Source organism: Echiichthys vipera, assembly GCF_963691815.1.
Source record: "Echiichthys vipera genome assembly, chromosome: 6".
Taxonomy (NCBI): domain Eukaryota; kingdom Metazoa; phylum Chordata; class Actinopteri; order Perciformes; family Trachinidae; genus Echiichthys; species Echiichthys vipera.
The window spans coordinates 20,521,170-20,539,239 of record NC_139831.1 but is presented as its reverse complement, the minus strand read 5'-3'; the positions used below and the strand labels follow the sequence as shown (position 1 = coordinate 20,539,239).

Here is an 18,070-nt window from a genome sequence, read left to right as displayed (position 1 = left end):
TCGTGCCCTAACACACGTAATGCACCCGGTGAGCAATTGAGCAAATGATAAATGAAAGCAAAGAGTGGGCCTGGAGTCAGCAGACTGATGGGGGTTTAGAGGGGGTGTCGAGGGGTCAGCTGCTTTCTCAGAGGGATCTTTTTCAACTAGGCATCCAAAGTCAACATTCCAACTAACCTTCAGCCATCAGAATGCAGACTGAATGAAAGCGAGAGGAAATGGAGGGAGATGGAGAGAAAATGACAAAAAGAGTATCGTGGAGACTTTTTTTTCCTTCTGAAAAGCTAATGTTTCACAGGTTTGGTTTTCCCTGCTTTGGAAACCCACATGCCTACAGTTATTCATCTGGGTAGACATCATCCATTACCTCTAATTAACCAGATGATGGTCTGGTGAGCAGAAAATGAAGTAGGCGATTAATCACTCACAGCACCTCCAGGCCTACTGATCAACCTAAAAAAAGAGGGGGAGGAGCTCTTTCCCAGAAACAGGACATGTCCAAACGATTCTGCTCTACAAGTAGGAGATAAGAGAGACTCCTGTGAGGATTATATTGGCAATATCTATGCACCTGAAAGATCAAATGAAAAATACTCATACATGTACAATACGCAGTTGATCTGTTAGAGAGGCTGTAATATACAGAGAAAAGATAGTCGTGCAGGGATCTAGGTGACATCTTTTTTATTTGCTGGCGTGAATTTACTGCCTCTGTTGAGTCGTAGTTTCTCTCCTCTGTTGCTCGTTTGTGTCATGCTTCTTGTGCGGGTGAGTTACTGGCGGTTTGAGCAATGACGTAATTGTGGAAAGGTCCTGGGTGCAGTCAAACTTGTAATTCAGTGAGGAATTTTTCATCTGGTCAAGGCTGGCCGAGTCTGTCTTTATAAATAAAGATGTTAGTCTTCAAAAGAGGAAAGGAGGGACATGAAAGCCTTTTAGTAACCCTCTCACTTACTTAACACTGCAGAGGAGCCATGATATTCATTTCTGATCTCCATAACATGGTCGCAGGTCAGATTTCTGTGCTGTTTACATTATGAGGTTCCACAAATAAGAACACGCTGATGCTGAGTATGAAATAATTGGACTCTTGATCCAGGAAAATATTATCCTGACCAGAAGAATCCAGAATCTGTCGTCCAGACGGCGGTTTTGGGGATCATTCAAGGTCTGTTCATGAGTCAGTTATAAGGTTACTGCATAAATCTCCACTTCCATATGCAATTCAGTCATCTAAAATCACTGTCTTCTCTGTTTATCTATATTAAATTACGGCCATGACTATGTATATACAAGTTTAGCATAGCAAGCATTCATCTTTTCTAATAAAATATGATATTACCGGCAGGAAAGCCAACCTCCCAGCAAGTGCAGGTACAGCACACCACAGCTGTGCACTGAAAGTCAGCTACTGCTATCATCTGCTGTGCTTGAAGTGGGAGTGAGGGTTGTTTCAGTGGTACGGACTCACCCTATGTGTGCTTTATTACCTCATTTTCAGAGGTGATTTATGGCTCTCACACAGGCCACTCTTCCGTGCTGTTTATATCTGCTGAAGATAAAAGAAAATCATGGCTTTATTACCCAGACAGAGTGGGTCTGTTTACACAGCAGACGAGCCTCACTGGAGAGCCACAACAGGCCCGCTGCATCACACTGATCTGATGTGTCTTTTCAGAGGCAATAAACTGTGCCATGAGTGCAACGCATCACTGGATGGGACTGATATGTGTTAAATACAAAATGGTATCTGTTGGAAAACACATTCTATTATTATCTACTCCTAATGTTGACAAGTGGACATTTTATCCTCATGACTCACATCCTGAAAATAAAAAAACATCCAGTTTTGCTTGGATTCTTCAAATGTTCCTGTTGGTATCAGCGTGATTTATAGCTTCTCTGCCAATCATTATTATAATGAGATGTGGTGTTTAAGCTTGGAGGGTGATTCAATATCACACTGAAGAATGCATGTCCCTGTATGCTCTCTCAACTTTCCAAAGCACTGTCGCATCAATAAACTGTTGGCATGCAGCGCCATCCTGTGGTGAGAAAGAAAACTCCAAAAAGCACAGTGAGAGTTTGATGGTCAATGGTGGGATTCAGAGAGCCACAATTCATGACAAAAATACTTTAGAAATCATGTAAGCCCTTAACAAAAAGCCATCAGGCGCTTTGTTACAGTATAACATTATTTTATTAGCCAGTACAGAAGATTAACTGGGTTATTCGGCTGTTTTACTAACACACTGGAGACCAAATATGACAGCAGTTTACAATATACACTGGCAGTGAGTTCTACAAACCAGGAGGATACGTTTTTTAATCAGAAAAAATTATAGTGTCTTAATACATTTAAATAATGAACACGGCATCTTGTACATCCTTTTCATAGTGCCAGTGAAGCTTACTGTTGGTGAAGTTATGCTTAACTCAGGAGGAACAGTACAGGATCAGTAACTGTGATGACTTGTCTAACATGTGCCATATTTACTATAGTTGAAGCATGCGAGTTAATACGATATTACCGTGTGTGGAAAAGTATGTTAATGGGGATACATAAGCTGAAAGCGCAGAGGAGTGTGCTGCACAGCAGGGAATTGTTCAGATTGTTCTCAAATATGATTTCTGATTCTGCTCATCACTCATTTACTCTCAATCATTTCTATAATCTCGATGCTGTTACATAAACATACATGAATTTACGACCAATATCCCACACAAAAGAATTCAACAACTAATACAGTGAATAAGACAAAACATACTTCGTAGTTGCTTTGCCATTTTAGAAAATACTGTATGTGGCACAAAAAAAAATCATTTTTTTGCATTCATTTCCAGCAAAGAAGTTGTCATTTTAAACAAAACTTTAAGTCATTTTATGTATTTATAACACAGCTTTGTTGAAAACTTGATTCCAATTCAATTCAATTTGGGCATTGTACGGTCTATTATTTCTCAACAGAAGACTGCTGCTTTTTATAACAGACCATTGCTATGGACGCAGTTCTGATCACAGACTCAGGAGGACCATTTTTAAATTAATAAAATGTTTTTTTGATCAAACAAAACATCAGTAAATAAAGTTAAACTTGATGCACTTCAGTCGCATGCAATCACTCCACAATGTATCTGGTGATGCAATTTGAGCTAAAACTCTGAAAAAACTGTATGCGAAGCAGATCACAAATAGCTCTTATATATCAATAAGCAGAATCAGAAATCATCTTTAAATTAAAATGATCCAAGTTTACAGAAATCAGTTCAAAGAACCCAACACTAGGACTGTTTTTGCATGTTAACACCGTGTTCAGGGAGCCAGTGGTCCCAGCCTCAGCTCTACGTGGTGCGTGAGCCAAATGGCCTCAGTGGTGGTTTCGGCTCCCTCCTCGTTCTGCCTGACGGGAGCTGCAAGGTTGCGGAAGTCATGTCGGATCTTAAATGAAACAGTGACGTCCGCATCCTCTTCTTTCTGAGGGATCACTTTGATGAAGAAACCAATCTTGTTGGATTTCCTGAAGGCAACAACACTGTGGAAAGAACAGAGGGATCAGGTTAAAAGTTACCTCACACTATTAATTGTGTGTGCGTGTGCGTGTGCGTGTGTGTGTGTAATAACTTACTCTGGGTCATCCTGGAAGTCCTGAGGTTCAGCTAGTTCATCATACTCAGCAGCAGCATCCTTTCCTGCCAAGACCAGTTCTTTGCTGGGTACCATAACCTAAAAACACCAAGTTCCAACATTCAGTGACTTTCAGACCATTGGATGAGCCAACTTAGATTATAGTATCAAAATAGAGGTGTTGAAGCACGCCAATGTCGATGCTCATTTAAAAAATCCCACGTTTTGCTTGTTGTGGCTTCACTTGGAAGTTTGACGGCTGTGCAGAGTTTGTCACTAGAAAGTCATTTTTAAATTATCTGCAGAAGGAGCAAAGTTTCTCTGCGCTCACCTTCCATCTGAGACCAAGAATATCCAATAGTTTCATTTTCAAAGCCAATAACATTTGCATATTCATAAATTCTGGATTGTTTTCCAACAAGGGAAACTAAAGGGTAATTTAACTTTTTTTTACTGTTTTTATACATATGTCTTCACACGTCTGGACAGATATTAGTTTGCAAAAAATGTTTTTAAATAATTACTATTAATGTGGCTTTTATGTTTTTTAAAACACAACACTCACTCAAATAGTCACGTTATAATTTTAGCTCTGATCTGATCTTCTGAGTTCCTCTGACAACAGCTTGGGACTCTATGGAGGACCACTTCAGGTTTTTCAGGTTTGTACTTGAGTTTCTAAAAGCAACGATGCAGCTCTTTGAAGTGGTGCTGGGAAAAGAGGACATTGGATCATATTTACTTGTAAAATGAATATACTGTACCTTTATAGTGTCATCAACAAACTTTTACATACTATAATACAATGCATAATAGACATGTAAGAGGTGAGCACAGCCAGCCTTGGGAGGAGCTGGTCGATGAAATAAACCAAGCATGGCTCGCTGCGGCTCAAGTTGCCCTCCAGGTGTTTGAATATCTGATCAAGCAGAATGACAGGACTGCACACCCCGTTTGGCCCCAAAGTGAACTGAAATGGGTCATGAAGATGCTCTGTTTAGGCCAGGAGCTCTTCCTCACCCAGTCTGGCCCCATGACTTCATCGCTAAAGAGGCCAAGACAAACAGCCTTTAGTCGCCGAGAGCCTCGCAGTGGCTGCTGGCAGCTGAGCAGACCATTTACCACAGGAACAGGGCACTCTTAGCTGCATGCGTGACAGCTGACAGATGGAGGTAAAAATGGGACCCAACTGTTCTGCATATGAAATGATGACAGGGCTACCTACTCCATAAGGAACAGGCAGTCAGGGAGCAGACCACCCTGCGCTCACTGAAGCTGGCTTTTAAGATTGCAGGAATACTGCTTGATAAAATGTGTAATATTTAAGAGGAGGCAGGTGGTAAACAACTGCCACAGTCTGTCACTGTGCACATTTCTTATACTCTGCTCCTTCCAGCAGTTAAAGCTCCATTCATTGATGTTTGACCACCATATGGGGCAGACGTACTCCCACAGGAGCTGATAAACACATAGCCCTGACATATTGTTGCCGAATAAAGTGGTTTTCGTAAACAACTTTGTACCATGTATAACAAAATTATCATCCTATTGAAGGTTTGCCATGAGAGACCGCTCAATATGGATTTATACCATTACTGTTTACATCACTGTGTCGATAGCACCATTTGTTGCGGGGCTGTTGCGCCTTTATTACGCCCGAAACGGAATGGAGAGACCAATCTGTTACGCCTCTGAGCTGGCAACAGAGGAAGTCACAGAGACGCAACAGCGCCGAGTCGACGTCTCTGTGTATGGGAAAGCCGCCAGGGCGAAACGACACACAGTAGTGATGCGGGACTCGACCCGCGACCCACAAGAAACCAAAAAGTCTGCGTTCCTTCATTGAGGTGCTTTTGCGGAATTTGTGTAAAAAATCCCTAATGTTTGGTAGTAGTTTGATCAGTGATGAGTATCAGTGCAACCCCCACTTCTTGAAACTATCGGATACTTTCTGTAACTACAGTTCATTTCAACCAATAAAGGACAACATAGAGTTAAATACCTTTGCAGTGCTGTTGATGTCATCGGGATCTTCGTCCTCACAAGCAGCCAAAGTGACGTGGGTGATGTTCTCCACCGGGTTGGTCAGGGTCAGCAGAACTTGGCTCTCCTAAAGAGACATGATGAGCAAAATGAAAAGTTTTAGTCAAATTACCTTTCAAAGCTGATAAAGTTCAGTGTCACAACACTAGGCACTGTTGAAATGTCCTTTATTATCTTGATTTTGATGTTATTTTGTTACATTTATTTCTCTTCTTCTTACTTCACATTTATGCACTTTTTTATACATCTGAGTGACTGTTTTATACCTGGACTGCAAAGCAAATTTCCTTGTCGGATGATAAGAATAGAGACTGCCTTGAGCTCAAAAACCTTTGTTAGTGATGAAATACTTTTCAATTGAGTTGAATACTTGTTTAAACAGCATGTTACAGAATCACCATCTTGAGGTGAAGATTATGAACAGAAAAACACAGACTGAATGTGTCAGGACCAGTGCACAAACTGACCTTCATAGTCCGGAGATTTGGAATGGACATAATTCTCACTTCAGGGATGTAACTCCTGTGAGAGGAAAAGACAGACGGCCAATCAATACACAGTTAGGGTCAAACACACAGACGTTGTTCGACACAGCATTCAACCACATTCACTACAAACTGAGAATTGATCTTTGGTAATAACTATTAAAACGCAACCCTTGAAAAACCATGAACTCCTGAGAACACCAACGTCATATTTGTTAAAGTATGGATTACCCCAAAACACCATTTTGGAACATGTATAATGTTGTGTTTTTTCCCTTTAAAAATAACAAAATGTGTTTAGGATTAAGCAACGTATGCATGAATTTCCTGAACATGTGCTTATAGTTGCACTTGGCTACAATGTAACCTTGGTCCAATTAAACTACATCAGGCTTCAGGCTGATGTATGTATTTTATTCATTAAAAACTGATTACCATCATCATGAAGACACAAGTTGAGGACAGAATCTGATGAACAATACTCACACAGCCACCAGCTGAATTTTAAACTTGATTGAAGTAGGATTAAACTCTGGCTTGCTCAAGTTGTGCTCACATTTCTGGAGGATGAAATGAACAAAAAAAATGATTATCTAAATGTGATCTACATAAAAACAGCAGCCCTTGATTGTTACAGGAGAGTAAAACCCTTAAGTGATACTGACCCTGCAGCGCAGTGAGCGCTTCATCAGGAGGTGTTTGTGTCTGGGGTGAAGCTGAGACGCCCCTGCAGGCTGGAAGTCAGGCTGCAGAAGCCGCTGGCGCAGCGTGGTCACTGGGAGGACACAAGATATCTTCAATAAACCTCAATTAGAGAGACAGAATGGATCAGTATTGTTGAGTGAGCTCTACACAAACTCATACCCTCTGGTAAACTGATGGGTCTGGTGTAACAATCTTCAGGCAGAGGTTCCACTTCATCAAGAGCTTGGGCAGGTTCAATGCTGATCTCCTTCTGGTCCTCGCCCTCTTTGAGGCTGGTGAAGTTACACAAAACTGAGATTATTCACCATTAGGACCATGTTACAAATGAATAATTAACCTACTGCATAAACCGTTTAGCCGATAATAAGGTATTTGACTGATTATTACTTCAGTTAAAGGCATTGTACTTAAAAAAATCTATGTAAAGATATAGTGGAGTAATGGCCTCCTGTGCAGAAAATTAAGTCACTCTTCCTCTGTGTGTGTTGTAATCAAAGTTTCTCTGTTTGTTTGTTGTGATAGACGGAGTGGCTGCATGTGCATGTTAATGCATGTGTGAAAAAACATTGGTATTTTACGTATTGGGGTGAGATCTGTGTGGAGGCAATCCCAGCCAGTAATTCAAGTAGCGCACCTTTAAACAGTTAAAAACAATACTTCAAAAATGGAAGTCAGGCTGCCGCTAAGTGACACATGCCAATATACTGGTGAGGACTGGCGGGTTAAATCAGCCGTCCTACACACAGGAATAGGCCAGGCAGAGACACAGCTGACAACTTGCAGGTGGATGTGGTAGAAAAAGGCTCAGACTCCTCGGACAGCTGCTGGCTTGTACTGGTCACAGAGGAACAAAAGCAGTTCCCTTTACTGGGAAAGTGGCTGCATGTATGGCAAGCCCTTTCAAAATTTAATCAGTAGTGGCGATTTAGTTGGTAAAACTGTCTGACTGTTTTGACTAGTCAAAGTGTTCATTTACGATATCTGTAAAACTACAACTCAGTTGCCTGTTTGGTGGTTAACGGTTAATGACTGATCGGTCAGGAGGAAAAAAAAGTCTAAATTAGCATCCGTAATTGCTACTGAGCATTTTTTACCCATTTGAATTCAGGTCTGTGTCGTGGCAATGTGGGCCGCTCAAATGAACGGTGTCTGCCTGTCTCCGTGGCGGAAGTCTCCACGGAATCGAGCATCAGAGATCCGCCAAAATCCACTGACAGACGCCACATTTTGTGTCATCACGCTTGATCTCCGATGCTCCGTTCTGCAGAGGATTCTGCCACAGAGACAGGCCAAACACTATTCATCTGAACAAAAAGCCCACAAAGTATCTCTTTATCAGTCCAGCAGCTAGATTCTATTTTTTGACACTAAAGTTGCATGGGAATACAGTTGAGAAAAGAGACTTTTGAGAACTTGCCTTCGAGGACACACTGGCATCTGAGATTTTACATTTGGCCACTAAACAGCAACCATTTGACACACAAAAACAAAATTCACATCATTCTTTTTATGGTCCCCTGGCCTGTTTTAGAAGTCTCTCCTAGATCTGACAGCACACTTTGTCAATATAGTGCCTTTTGTCACCCGGTTATTCATTTTCAGACATAAACCAGGGTCCTTGAATGCATCGCAGTGATGGAATATAAAAATGGCTATCGCTCACAACTGTGTTGCAAGGTGATGATGTAACTTTGAGTAAAAACAAGGGCGATGAACTGTTCACTCTGATGGATTACCCATGGATCTCACGCAAAGTTTCAAGGCTCTCCAAGACTTTAATTTACCCAAGTCCCCAAAAATATGCATGTGCTATACTATACTAGGAAAAAAAATGTTCTCTGTGTGGAGTCAAAAGCAGCAGTAATTCAAATGAAAAAAGACGACTCACGAAAGGCCAGACAGGCTTGATATGGGAGCTCCAGACCTCTGTCTCTGCAGTCTGGTTCCAAGGCCATATTTTTCCTGAGTGAATTGAAGGTGAAATAAAAAACAAGATCAGGTATTCTGCCAAATAGAAATAAGGAGAACTCAAGACGATTTCTGAAGTTCCAACAACCATTTTTCTACATGACTACTTCTAACACAAGGTCTTGACCCAATCATGAAATTTATGACAATAAATGGAAAGGAACAATTAATTTTCATTCATAAACAAAAAAATGAGCCAAAAACAATTCTGTTTGTCTTTTGGTTAGAGACAATAACAGGAGCCTTTCTGCCCAGGATAGTGGGAGAGAATCAGACAGACTCAGGGTTCACAACTTAATTGGTATGAAAAATAGTTTGGATCTGGTTACACAGAAGTCAACAAAGTCTTCTATTTCTTCTCTCACTCTAACCTACAAAAAGGCTCCCATTGTGTGAATCTTAGTCTCATTTAGCCAAGGAGACATTCATGTGATCTGTGAGGTCACACAGTAACAGATTAGACAGGAACAGAGATACAGAGAAGACAGTGCTACTGTTAAGATGAGACTATCCAAGTTGTGAAAAATACAACTCACCACCACATGAATAGTGTGTTGCTGGGGGGCAAAAACCAAAATATCAGAGTGCACAAGCAAAGAAAAAAAGAGAGAATACAGAACCAGTTGAAACCAAAGCAACTCAGCAGACATTAGTGGCATTTGATGACATGCAACAGCAACAGAAATGCATCAGTGATGGACAATAACTGCAGCTCATCACAGCTTAAGTGTATAAAATGGTTCTAATATGCAATAGGAAAGTCTGGTTTGCATTATTGGAGGTTAATTATTGTAAAAGCAGAATGCAGGAGGTATAAAATATGTGCCAACAAGCTGAAGAATAATGAAGACCATGTCCACACACAAGTGTTTTGCACATTAACTTTTTTAAAAGCAATCTGAAAATCTTGGTATCGTTTCCACAAGTAAACTGTATTTTCATTCTTATCCACCTATAGTATAGACATGGTGTAAATCTTACACTCCAACCAAACACTACAGCAACTGATATAGGTAATAATTCCCTCCTGGTTTGGTTAAAGGTGTGATAATCATATAATATTCCCAATGGCTCAAACTTTGAGAACATCCGTGGTAATGTTATTGAGACATAGAACAAACCTCTTTATCAAATGAATCTCTTAAATGCATATAATCGATGATCTTAATTATGCTCCAAGAATACCCGGACATTTTGAGACAGATTACAGAGAGACCGTAACAGCTGTCTGACATTTGAAAAGGTTAAAGAAGAAAGTATGGATTTTTTGAAAAGGCTGAACCAGGCTCAGAGGGAGTAGAGTACCGAGAAGGCCAGAGGCATGCACTGTCGTCTCCTGGCCATCTTCTTCCTGTCTCTCTCCTGCTTTTCTCTGTGGGCCAGCTGCTGGTAATACTCGACCAGCTTGTTGATCTGCAGGGAACAAAAGTTTCATCCAGAGACTGGTCATCATTTCTTCATGTATTTCTTTTTATTTACCCCCAGGGTCCCAACACTTCATATTGTTCGGTTACACAACCGTTTGAGGAATTTGAGGTTATATAAATACAGTTCAAGAGGGAACTTTAAAATACAGCACACTGAGATTTTACATCTATGAATTTGATGTACTGTTGTGTAACAATAATCTAGGAAGGCATTTCAGGTACGGTTCAAAACAACTGGTTGACAGACTTTGAATTAACTTGGCGGGGGATGCACAAAAATATTAGATAATTTGCTTTAACAACCAATTAAATCGTTAAAAAATGAAAAGGGAGCATTTATGATTAGTTGTTTGTGGACTCAAAGACTAGCAACCACATTAGTTTGCTTTCGCCTGTGATCGGCTATGTGTGGGGGTTATTTATTCAGAGACACACATCTATTCAAAGAGAAGAAATGCATGATCAGTAAGCATGTGAGCAACTTGTAAGACTTTAAAAGACTGCGGGGGAAAACTTACCCGCTGAGTATGAGGGTTCTCTGGCTCCTGCCATCCACCGCTGGCTGCAGTGAACAAAATTCACCACCACCATTAGACAGCCATAAGAAACAAATACAACAGATGACAGCCTTCTTCATGAACTGAGTAAATCATGCCACTGTAGACCTACAGCAGCACTTCAAAGTGTGTGGTGCTTTGGTAGTGCTGATGCTTCCTACTGCTCTTTGAAATTAAACTTACGTAAATACTATAAATACGACCACATTAACATTAATATCAGCACCCACCAACTGATTTGTCAGCCATTCCTACGTCCCTGGAGGTCCAGCGACAGAAGCCGCAGGCCAGGTAGTAGGCCTTCTTCATGGCCGTCTTCGTGGGATCATCAGGCAGGGGAGCTGGGATGTTGGTGGCTCGGGTAGACAGTGTGTGCATGCAACATGGGCAGTCGAAACAATTTGCACACCTACAGCAGAGCACAGATAATCAGGAATGAATGAAAGGAGTTTAATGATGACGTAAACATGGTGGAGTAAGAAAACCACCGGACAAAGTCAGCAGCGACCTGCATGAATACTGTACTGTATTGCACTGTGTGTGTGAGTGTATGTGTGTGTCAGTCTCACCTGTTCTTTTTAAGCTTAGCCTCTGCAGATGGCATGTTCTCCAGACAACTCGGGCAATAGTGGGAGTCCACCTGATCACCACAAATAAAGTGTTTTGATTAAGTGCTACAAAAATAAACGTGACTATCATTAACCATTGTTAGCATGTATTTGGACAGTGTGTTACAATGACGAAAGGGGGGAGCTGCCATTCTTTTTCTCAGGAGGAAAGATTGGTGTTTTTTATATGAACAGTAAGAAATAACATGTTTTACAAATACAAATCACTAAAGCTGCAATAAGTGAAACATGTGAAGCACTCTGGGTGTGGTGTCCATAAGTGTGAGCCACGTTATCAATATGTTGGTTTTTATTATCAGTCAGGACAGTGACGTTAGCTGGGGTGGACTATCGTTGGAACTACTATAATTTACTTGTTAGGCATATTCTTCATTCAAGCGAATACTTTACGTTGAAAGGATAGCAAGAGCTAGCTAGCTTGTTCGCCCATTTATGCTGTGCTCGACCGAACGCTAACTCCGACGGAAGTTAAACCGTCGCTAACAGCCAATAAGATTAGGAGAATTTCTGATTGACACGCGGTTGAGCCATACAACGCGCGAGTTGGTTGGACTAATCCCGCCTACCTGTCAAAGCTACTAGCGAGCCGGCTAACAACAAAGTAGCTGCTGACTAAATCAAGCTAACAGCTAGCCGAGGGGGAAACGTCCACGTACCTCATGAGAGACACACTCCAGAGACCGCAGCTCACTACAGTAGCGGCAGAAATAAAGTTGAGATAAAGGGGCTCTGATCCTTTTCTCTCCACGGACCAGATAGATAACTCTATCTGGCTGCAGAAGGGACGCCATCTCTGAGCAGCACAGCCGAGACTGTGACTGCGCTGGTGCTGTTGATGTCGCCGCTGAGTTGTCTGGTCTGTGAGGAGACAGTGTGCTCAACGGCGACCTCGTGTGGTCAACGTTGAAACTGCAAAGCTCACACCCAGGGGTAGAGGAAGGTTTCAGGGGGCTCTCTAATATTTTGAATGGACCCTTTTAACGGAATTCCATTGCTAGGCAACAGCTTTGGTCCTTGTTAACTTCCTGTCAGCTGATGTCGTTCCCATTCACTGCAACAGGAATCAAACGTGGACACATTGTTGTTTACATCTTTGAAAAGGTTCATAACCTAATATTTGTGGAGAGGAATATCAGTATGATCGGGTCTGCTGCAACTCTCTTTTCTGTTTGCCACTGCCTTTCAGTAAACAAAACAATTTGTTAACTGCTTATATGAAACTGAAACTTATATTCCACTGGTTCTCAAAATGTGAGGTAAAGTAACTGAAAATAGAAAAACTCAAGTAAAGTACAAGTAACTCAAATTTGTACTTGAGTATATGGACTCAAGTCTTCTCACCACTGCTTCATATCCAGCATGGACAAAATACTGGATCCAGCTTTCAACCAACAGCAGATCTTCACAGTTATGGTTAGCTTCAAAAAATGTCTCTGAATGACACAAATAAGAAGCAAAATGATCTTAATTGTTGTGATGGGGTATTTTATGTTCATGCGGCTGTGTCCAGGGGAGAGGTCAAACGTTTTTGTAATCCACCCATGCTCACAGCTGCACCAGACTGCTGCAACGTCTCATAGTTTTAATGTAAGATAGTTACATGTGTTTACATGTTTCAAGCATATAGCTGCTGAAACAGTGTCCCCGGAGGAGTTTATGCCAATATCCACCTGTGTACCAGCTCTCGAAAGAACAGTCAACAACCAAGTGAGGTGAAGGACATTTGTCAGGTTTAAAAGTAAGTGGTCTGTCACTCAAACTGGGATCATAACAAAAACAAAGAGTTGCAAAAAGGATGTATGTGGGCTTAGATCTAAACTGAAGACTGAACTGTAAAATATAGTTGAATAGGAAGCCTACTCTAACAGGACAGGACTACCAGCTCACCATGGCAACAGCTGATTCAGGAGAGAAGAAGTGATGCATGAATAAACATGAAACAACAGTCCTTCTCCCCGTTTCACCAAAGGTGACGCTTCTCTTCTTGCGTTGATTGAGATTCACTCCAATAGACATTTCCCTTTTTACGCTTTCGTTCTTCGTCTGTTGAATGACATGTTATTTATTTGATGCGTGTTGTGTGATTTTGTGTGGTATCTTATGTGGTTTTATGTTGTGAATTCACAATAAAGGAACTTATCATTTATCTATATCTTTATCGGTCTCAATAGATGTTGTCTATGAATATTCACAGCAGGTCGGTAAAGTGAATGTTAGGGAGAGCCTAGGCTAATTTTGTTATGACCAAATAATATAAACATCGATTAAAAAATATCTCAGTGAATGCTGAGTTACTTAAGAGTTATTTCCATCTAACTTTCCATCTTCCACGCCTGTGTACGCCATTACGTCAGCAGAGGGCGTCAACTCGACCAGCTGTGCGCTCCTCCTCCACCCCCCTGTGCCGGAGCGGTTCATCCCGAGGGAAAGGCGGACAGACAGCCACACCGTGAGCGGTCACCGTGTCGGAGAAGCACGGCATGATGCGGCCCTTCTTACCGCTACTGCTGCTCGGTCTGCTGCGACCCTGCACCGCCGAGGCCCCACTCACACAGGTAGGCAACCTGTTGATGCACCACACGTTCATTTCAGGACCCATATGGAGACAGACGTGACACAAGAGGACATCACTGAATGTGCTGATGAAGCATAGTTACTGTTTACCTTAATCTACCAGCAGAAAGTTGTATTTATTCATGATGTTTAGCTACTTTGGAAAAGTTGTAACCTGTATTCAAGTCTGTCCCAATTTGACTGTTCAAACAAATGGAGAGCAGTATGTAAAAACACTAAATGACTCCGACTTCTACATAGTATTTTTTTTTTTCATGGTGTTTAGCAGCGCAACAGTATCTCAGCAACATGAGACAATCAACAAAAGGTAGATAATCCACATTTAGTTACTGTTACAACTGTTTCTCCAGGTTGTTATCATGTGTTTTAAATGGTGGCTTATGTTGGCCCAGCGATTCACATTCTTGTACACATTACATAGACCATAAAGCAAACATAACATTTAGAAGGTACACAGACAAACCATCCTGTTCCTGTTCACACACACACACACACACACACACACACACACACACACACACACACACACACACACACACACACACACACACACACACACACACAGGGTCACCTCTATTATGCAGATGCACTCTGAACTGTAGAAAAATTGTTGCTTTGGTCTAGTTGTAAAATATACAGGGTGTTATATTCAGTGAGTAAAATCTACTGAGATCTGTGAGTGTTCATTTAACCAAGTGGTCTCTGGTTCTTTGATAGCAGTGTCCCGCTGCTCTGTTGACACTCGGCTTGTGTTTTGCAGTTGGTCAGTGAGGATGTGTCATATTTGGTCAAGGCTTTGGGATCCATTTAGTAAATAAGTCTGATGTTTGCATTGGAAATGGCTCCGCCTACGGAGGCACTAAACAGAAGGCAGTAGAACTTTAGCCTTTTTAACATTTCTTGGTGCATTAAAAATGTAATTTGTTTTCAATCGCCATAGATATATAAATATATTTGGGACTTGTGAATGGCAGCAACTAACATATTGTCATTATAAACGTTGTTTTTCTTGTTGTTGGTTTTAAGAAAATTAGAATCAGATTAAACAAATCATTAAAGGGAGTGGGTGACTAAAAAGTTGCAAAACAAACCACCCAATCAAACATTTATGAAGTGAAAGAGGTCAAACCAATGTCAAGGCCTACCATTGGATAGAAAATTGGCATTTTAGAAAACAGAAATCTAAAAGCAAATAATTGACTTATCATGTGCTGCAGTACGGCATTGCTTTTTTTTTTTGTATACATCAGGAAAGCATCTTTTGTGAGCAGAAATACTACACTGAAGAAATACGGATTATAATCATGGCTGTTGGCACGTTAAAACAAACCTATAACTTGCTTTGACCTTTCTATGTTCTCCCAGCGCTGTGAGTCCTCAGATGGCACCATTTACAAATACCAGGCAAAGACTCTAAACGAGAGTCACACTGTGAACCTCGGTGACTACAGGGGCAAGAGCGTCCTCTTCGTCAACGTGGCCACGTACTGAGGATTCACCTTCCAGTATGTGGGTAAGAAAGAGCACAGAAGGCATCACTATTTTGTGTTGCAGTATTAAAAAACAAGCTTCTCTACCTGAATCCTTTTTTTTTTTTACATTACCAGAACTGAATGCACTACATGACGAGATGAAATCTCTTGGACTCACCATTCTTGGCTTCCCCTGCAACCAATTTGGAAAACAGGAACCAGGGAATAACACTGAAATCCTGCCAGGTTTAAAGTAAGAAATGTTTCTCTTCAAAGGTCTCATGTTGTAAAAAAGTGAGATAACGTGATTTGATTAGGTTGAGGTGAAATATAACTACTGCGGAATTACCAAAAGCTCAATCCACAGAGAAATGCACACAGCCTGTATTCAGAAACTTTGTCTTTAAATGAGCCATTAGGACTTCTGTACGGTTTGTGATGCCACAACTATATTATATATAGGTAGAAAGTGCCTCTAAAGTGCTGTTACAGTCATCCCCCGGCTGCAGTGATGGTACAGAAAAACAGAGAGCACAGATGCTGACCATCAGAGCAGACTGGGCTTTTTCAGTGGGGCTTAAAGATACAGGAACTAAAACAGAGGGAAAACAGGTATAATCAGACAGACAGTATGAGAAAAATAATGTTTTTCTTTAACTTTAAAGCATGTAAACATGTTTTGGTGGAAACAAAAAATGAGGCCAATATGTATGTATGCATGCATAATATGTCGCCTTCAAATCAGCCACAACTCAGTAAATGAAAACACCATAAACCCAGCCATTAAACAATCTCATTTAATTTAACATCTAATTTCAGTCAGATAAAAACCTTCATCTTTCAAAATGCCATCTTTTTTGGATTATCATACTGGATTTTTGTTTTCAGTTTAGAAGATGTGAAACCATGAGAATTTGACAAGCTTCTCAGATGACAGTATATATATATTGTATGTTCTGTAACATAAGAACGTTAAACCCTGAATGAAGAGAGGAATTTGCAATATTGGTAAATCCTCTGTCAATCAACAAAACTTAATTTAACATAAAACATCCTTTGTTCAGTAAGATCAGTTTCCGTTAGCGGCCATGCATAGAATTCGTCTCAGGTTTGTCAGACATCTTATATCCATAGCAAAGCCATAGACTTGTGTTGCTCAGCTTGCAGTGAATCTAGGGCAGCTGCTATGCCACAGTGTGCTCTGAGGCACGTCCACTGATAAGATGCCCTCTTTTTGGATTCCAGGCATGTCAGACCAGGCAATGGATTCGTTCCAAACTTCCTGCTGTTTGAGAGAGGTGATGTGAATGGAAAAGATGAGCAAGAGGTTTTCACGTTCCTTAAGGTACGTCATGGTATCAACAGAGGTAGCCTGTTTATAGTTGATATCCCGATGTATGTTAGCCTTCTAATGCTATACTCCAGCTGTGCACAAACTCTTCAGAGACATATCTCAGTCTCATTACTCTTAGCTATAAACAGCCGTTGAGACGTTGTTTTGTAAGGCAGAGGTTGGTCACTTGCCTGTGCAGACTTGGTTGCTCTCTCATTATAATACTGAGCTTCCTGCCATGCAGAATTCCTGCCCTCCAGTTGGCGACGTCTTGGGTGACCCCACCAGGATGTTCTGGGAACCTGTGAAGCTCACCGACATCAAGTGGAACTTTGAAAAGTTTCTGGTGGGACCGGACGGGAAGCCGGTGATGAGGTGGCACCCAAGTGTCAGAGTTTCTGAGGTCCAAGCTGACATTCGCAAATACTTGCTCCAACTATACACGCAGCAGATGTTTAATTAGAGCTCTGATTCATCATCATACAGTATTGTCTGTAATGAGATAAGCAGGATAGGTAGTAAAATGTAGACAATAAAAGAGAGTAATGCTAACAGATTCAGATACATGAAGATGGCATGTTGAATGAAGAGGAGGCTTGAAAACAGGAACTCTGTGGTGCCTCTTTGGAGTCTGGGGTTCAGGACGGCTCTTCAGTGCATTCGGGCGATCCTGCAATCCCACAGCATCATGTCAACTTCACACCCCAGGACCTGTTAGCAGTTACAGTCTAAATGTTAAGTACTTCTAATAAATCATGGAGAATAAAACACTGATGTGTGGACTTTTTTTTTAAAGGTCCCATATTGTAAAAAGTGAGGTCTGTTTTTATTACGAAGCAGGTCAAGGTGCTATATACAGTGGAGAAAATAAGGATTGAACGCATCAACATTTTTCACAGTAAATATAATTCTGATGGGGCTATTGACATGAAACTGTCACCAGACGTCAGTAACAACCCAAGTAATCCACACATACAAAGAAATCAAAACATACTGTATGTCCACAAATTAAGTCAGGTGTAATGAAGTGGAATGACACAGGGAATAAGTATTCAACACATGCAGAAAAGGAGGTAGAAAAAACATGGAAAGCCAAGAAACCAGCTAAAATATTTCAGTATGTAGAAAGCAATCCTGCCCCCTATCAGTGCAAGTTAATATCAGCTGCTTTTGTCCTAATTGATGGCCTGTAAAAAAGTTTCTCATTACCATGGTTTCACACAATGCGCATCTCGTGATGGGTAAAAGCAAA

The 18,070-nt window shown here is 41.0% G+C and overlaps 2 protein-coding genes across 2 annotated transcripts; one reads left to right on the top strand and one right to left on the bottom strand.

Annotated features, from left to right (window-relative positions):
• Positions 1-2,209: 2,209 nt before the first annotated feature.
• Positions 2,210-12,267, bottom strand: dctn4 (dynactin 4). Its single transcript, XM_083914713.1, has 13 exons — positions 12,096-12,267; positions 11,380-11,450; positions 11,041-11,219; positions 10,772-10,815; positions 10,132-10,239; positions 8,747-8,820; positions 7,018-7,130; positions 6,819-6,928; positions 6,640-6,713; positions 6,136-6,190; positions 5,628-5,735; positions 3,627-3,724; positions 2,210-3,533 (listed from the first exon to the last, which is right to left on the bottom strand). The coding sequence occupies exons 1-13, from the start codon at positions 12,228-12,230 to the stop codon at positions 3,314-3,316; spliced, it is 1,389 nt and encodes a 462-aa protein (XP_083770839.1). The 5' UTR covers positions 12,231-12,267; the 3' UTR covers positions 2,210-3,313.
• A 1,591-nt stretch (positions 12,268-13,858) lies between these two features.
• On the top strand, positions 13,859-17,573 carry gpx3 (glutathione peroxidase 3). Its single transcript, XM_083915038.1, has 5 exons — positions 13,859-13,994; positions 15,379-15,526; positions 15,621-15,738; positions 16,731-16,830; positions 17,063-17,573. Exons 1-5 carry the CDS (start codon positions 13,920-13,922, stop codon positions 17,279-17,281), a joined length of 660 nt encoding a protein of 219 aa, XP_083771164.1. The 5' UTR covers positions 13,859-13,919; the 3' UTR covers positions 17,282-17,573.
• Positions 17,574-18,070: the final 497 nt, after the last annotated feature.

Bases quoted from the DNA above. Each gene is read 5' to 3' on its own strand.
- dctn4 (XM_083914713.1), bottom strand. From the start codon at position 12,230: ATGGCGTCCCTTCTGCAGCCAGATAGAGTTATCTATCTGGTCCGTGGA. The intron at 11,220-11,379 runs GTGAGACTGACA...GCTCTGCTGTAG, and splicing joins GCTAAGCTTAAAAAGAACAG to GTGTGCAAATTGTTTCGACT. The intron at 3,534-3,626 runs GTAAGTTATTAC...TTCTTTCCACAG, and splicing joins GACTTCCAGGATGACCCAGA to TGTTGTTGCCTTCAGGAAAT.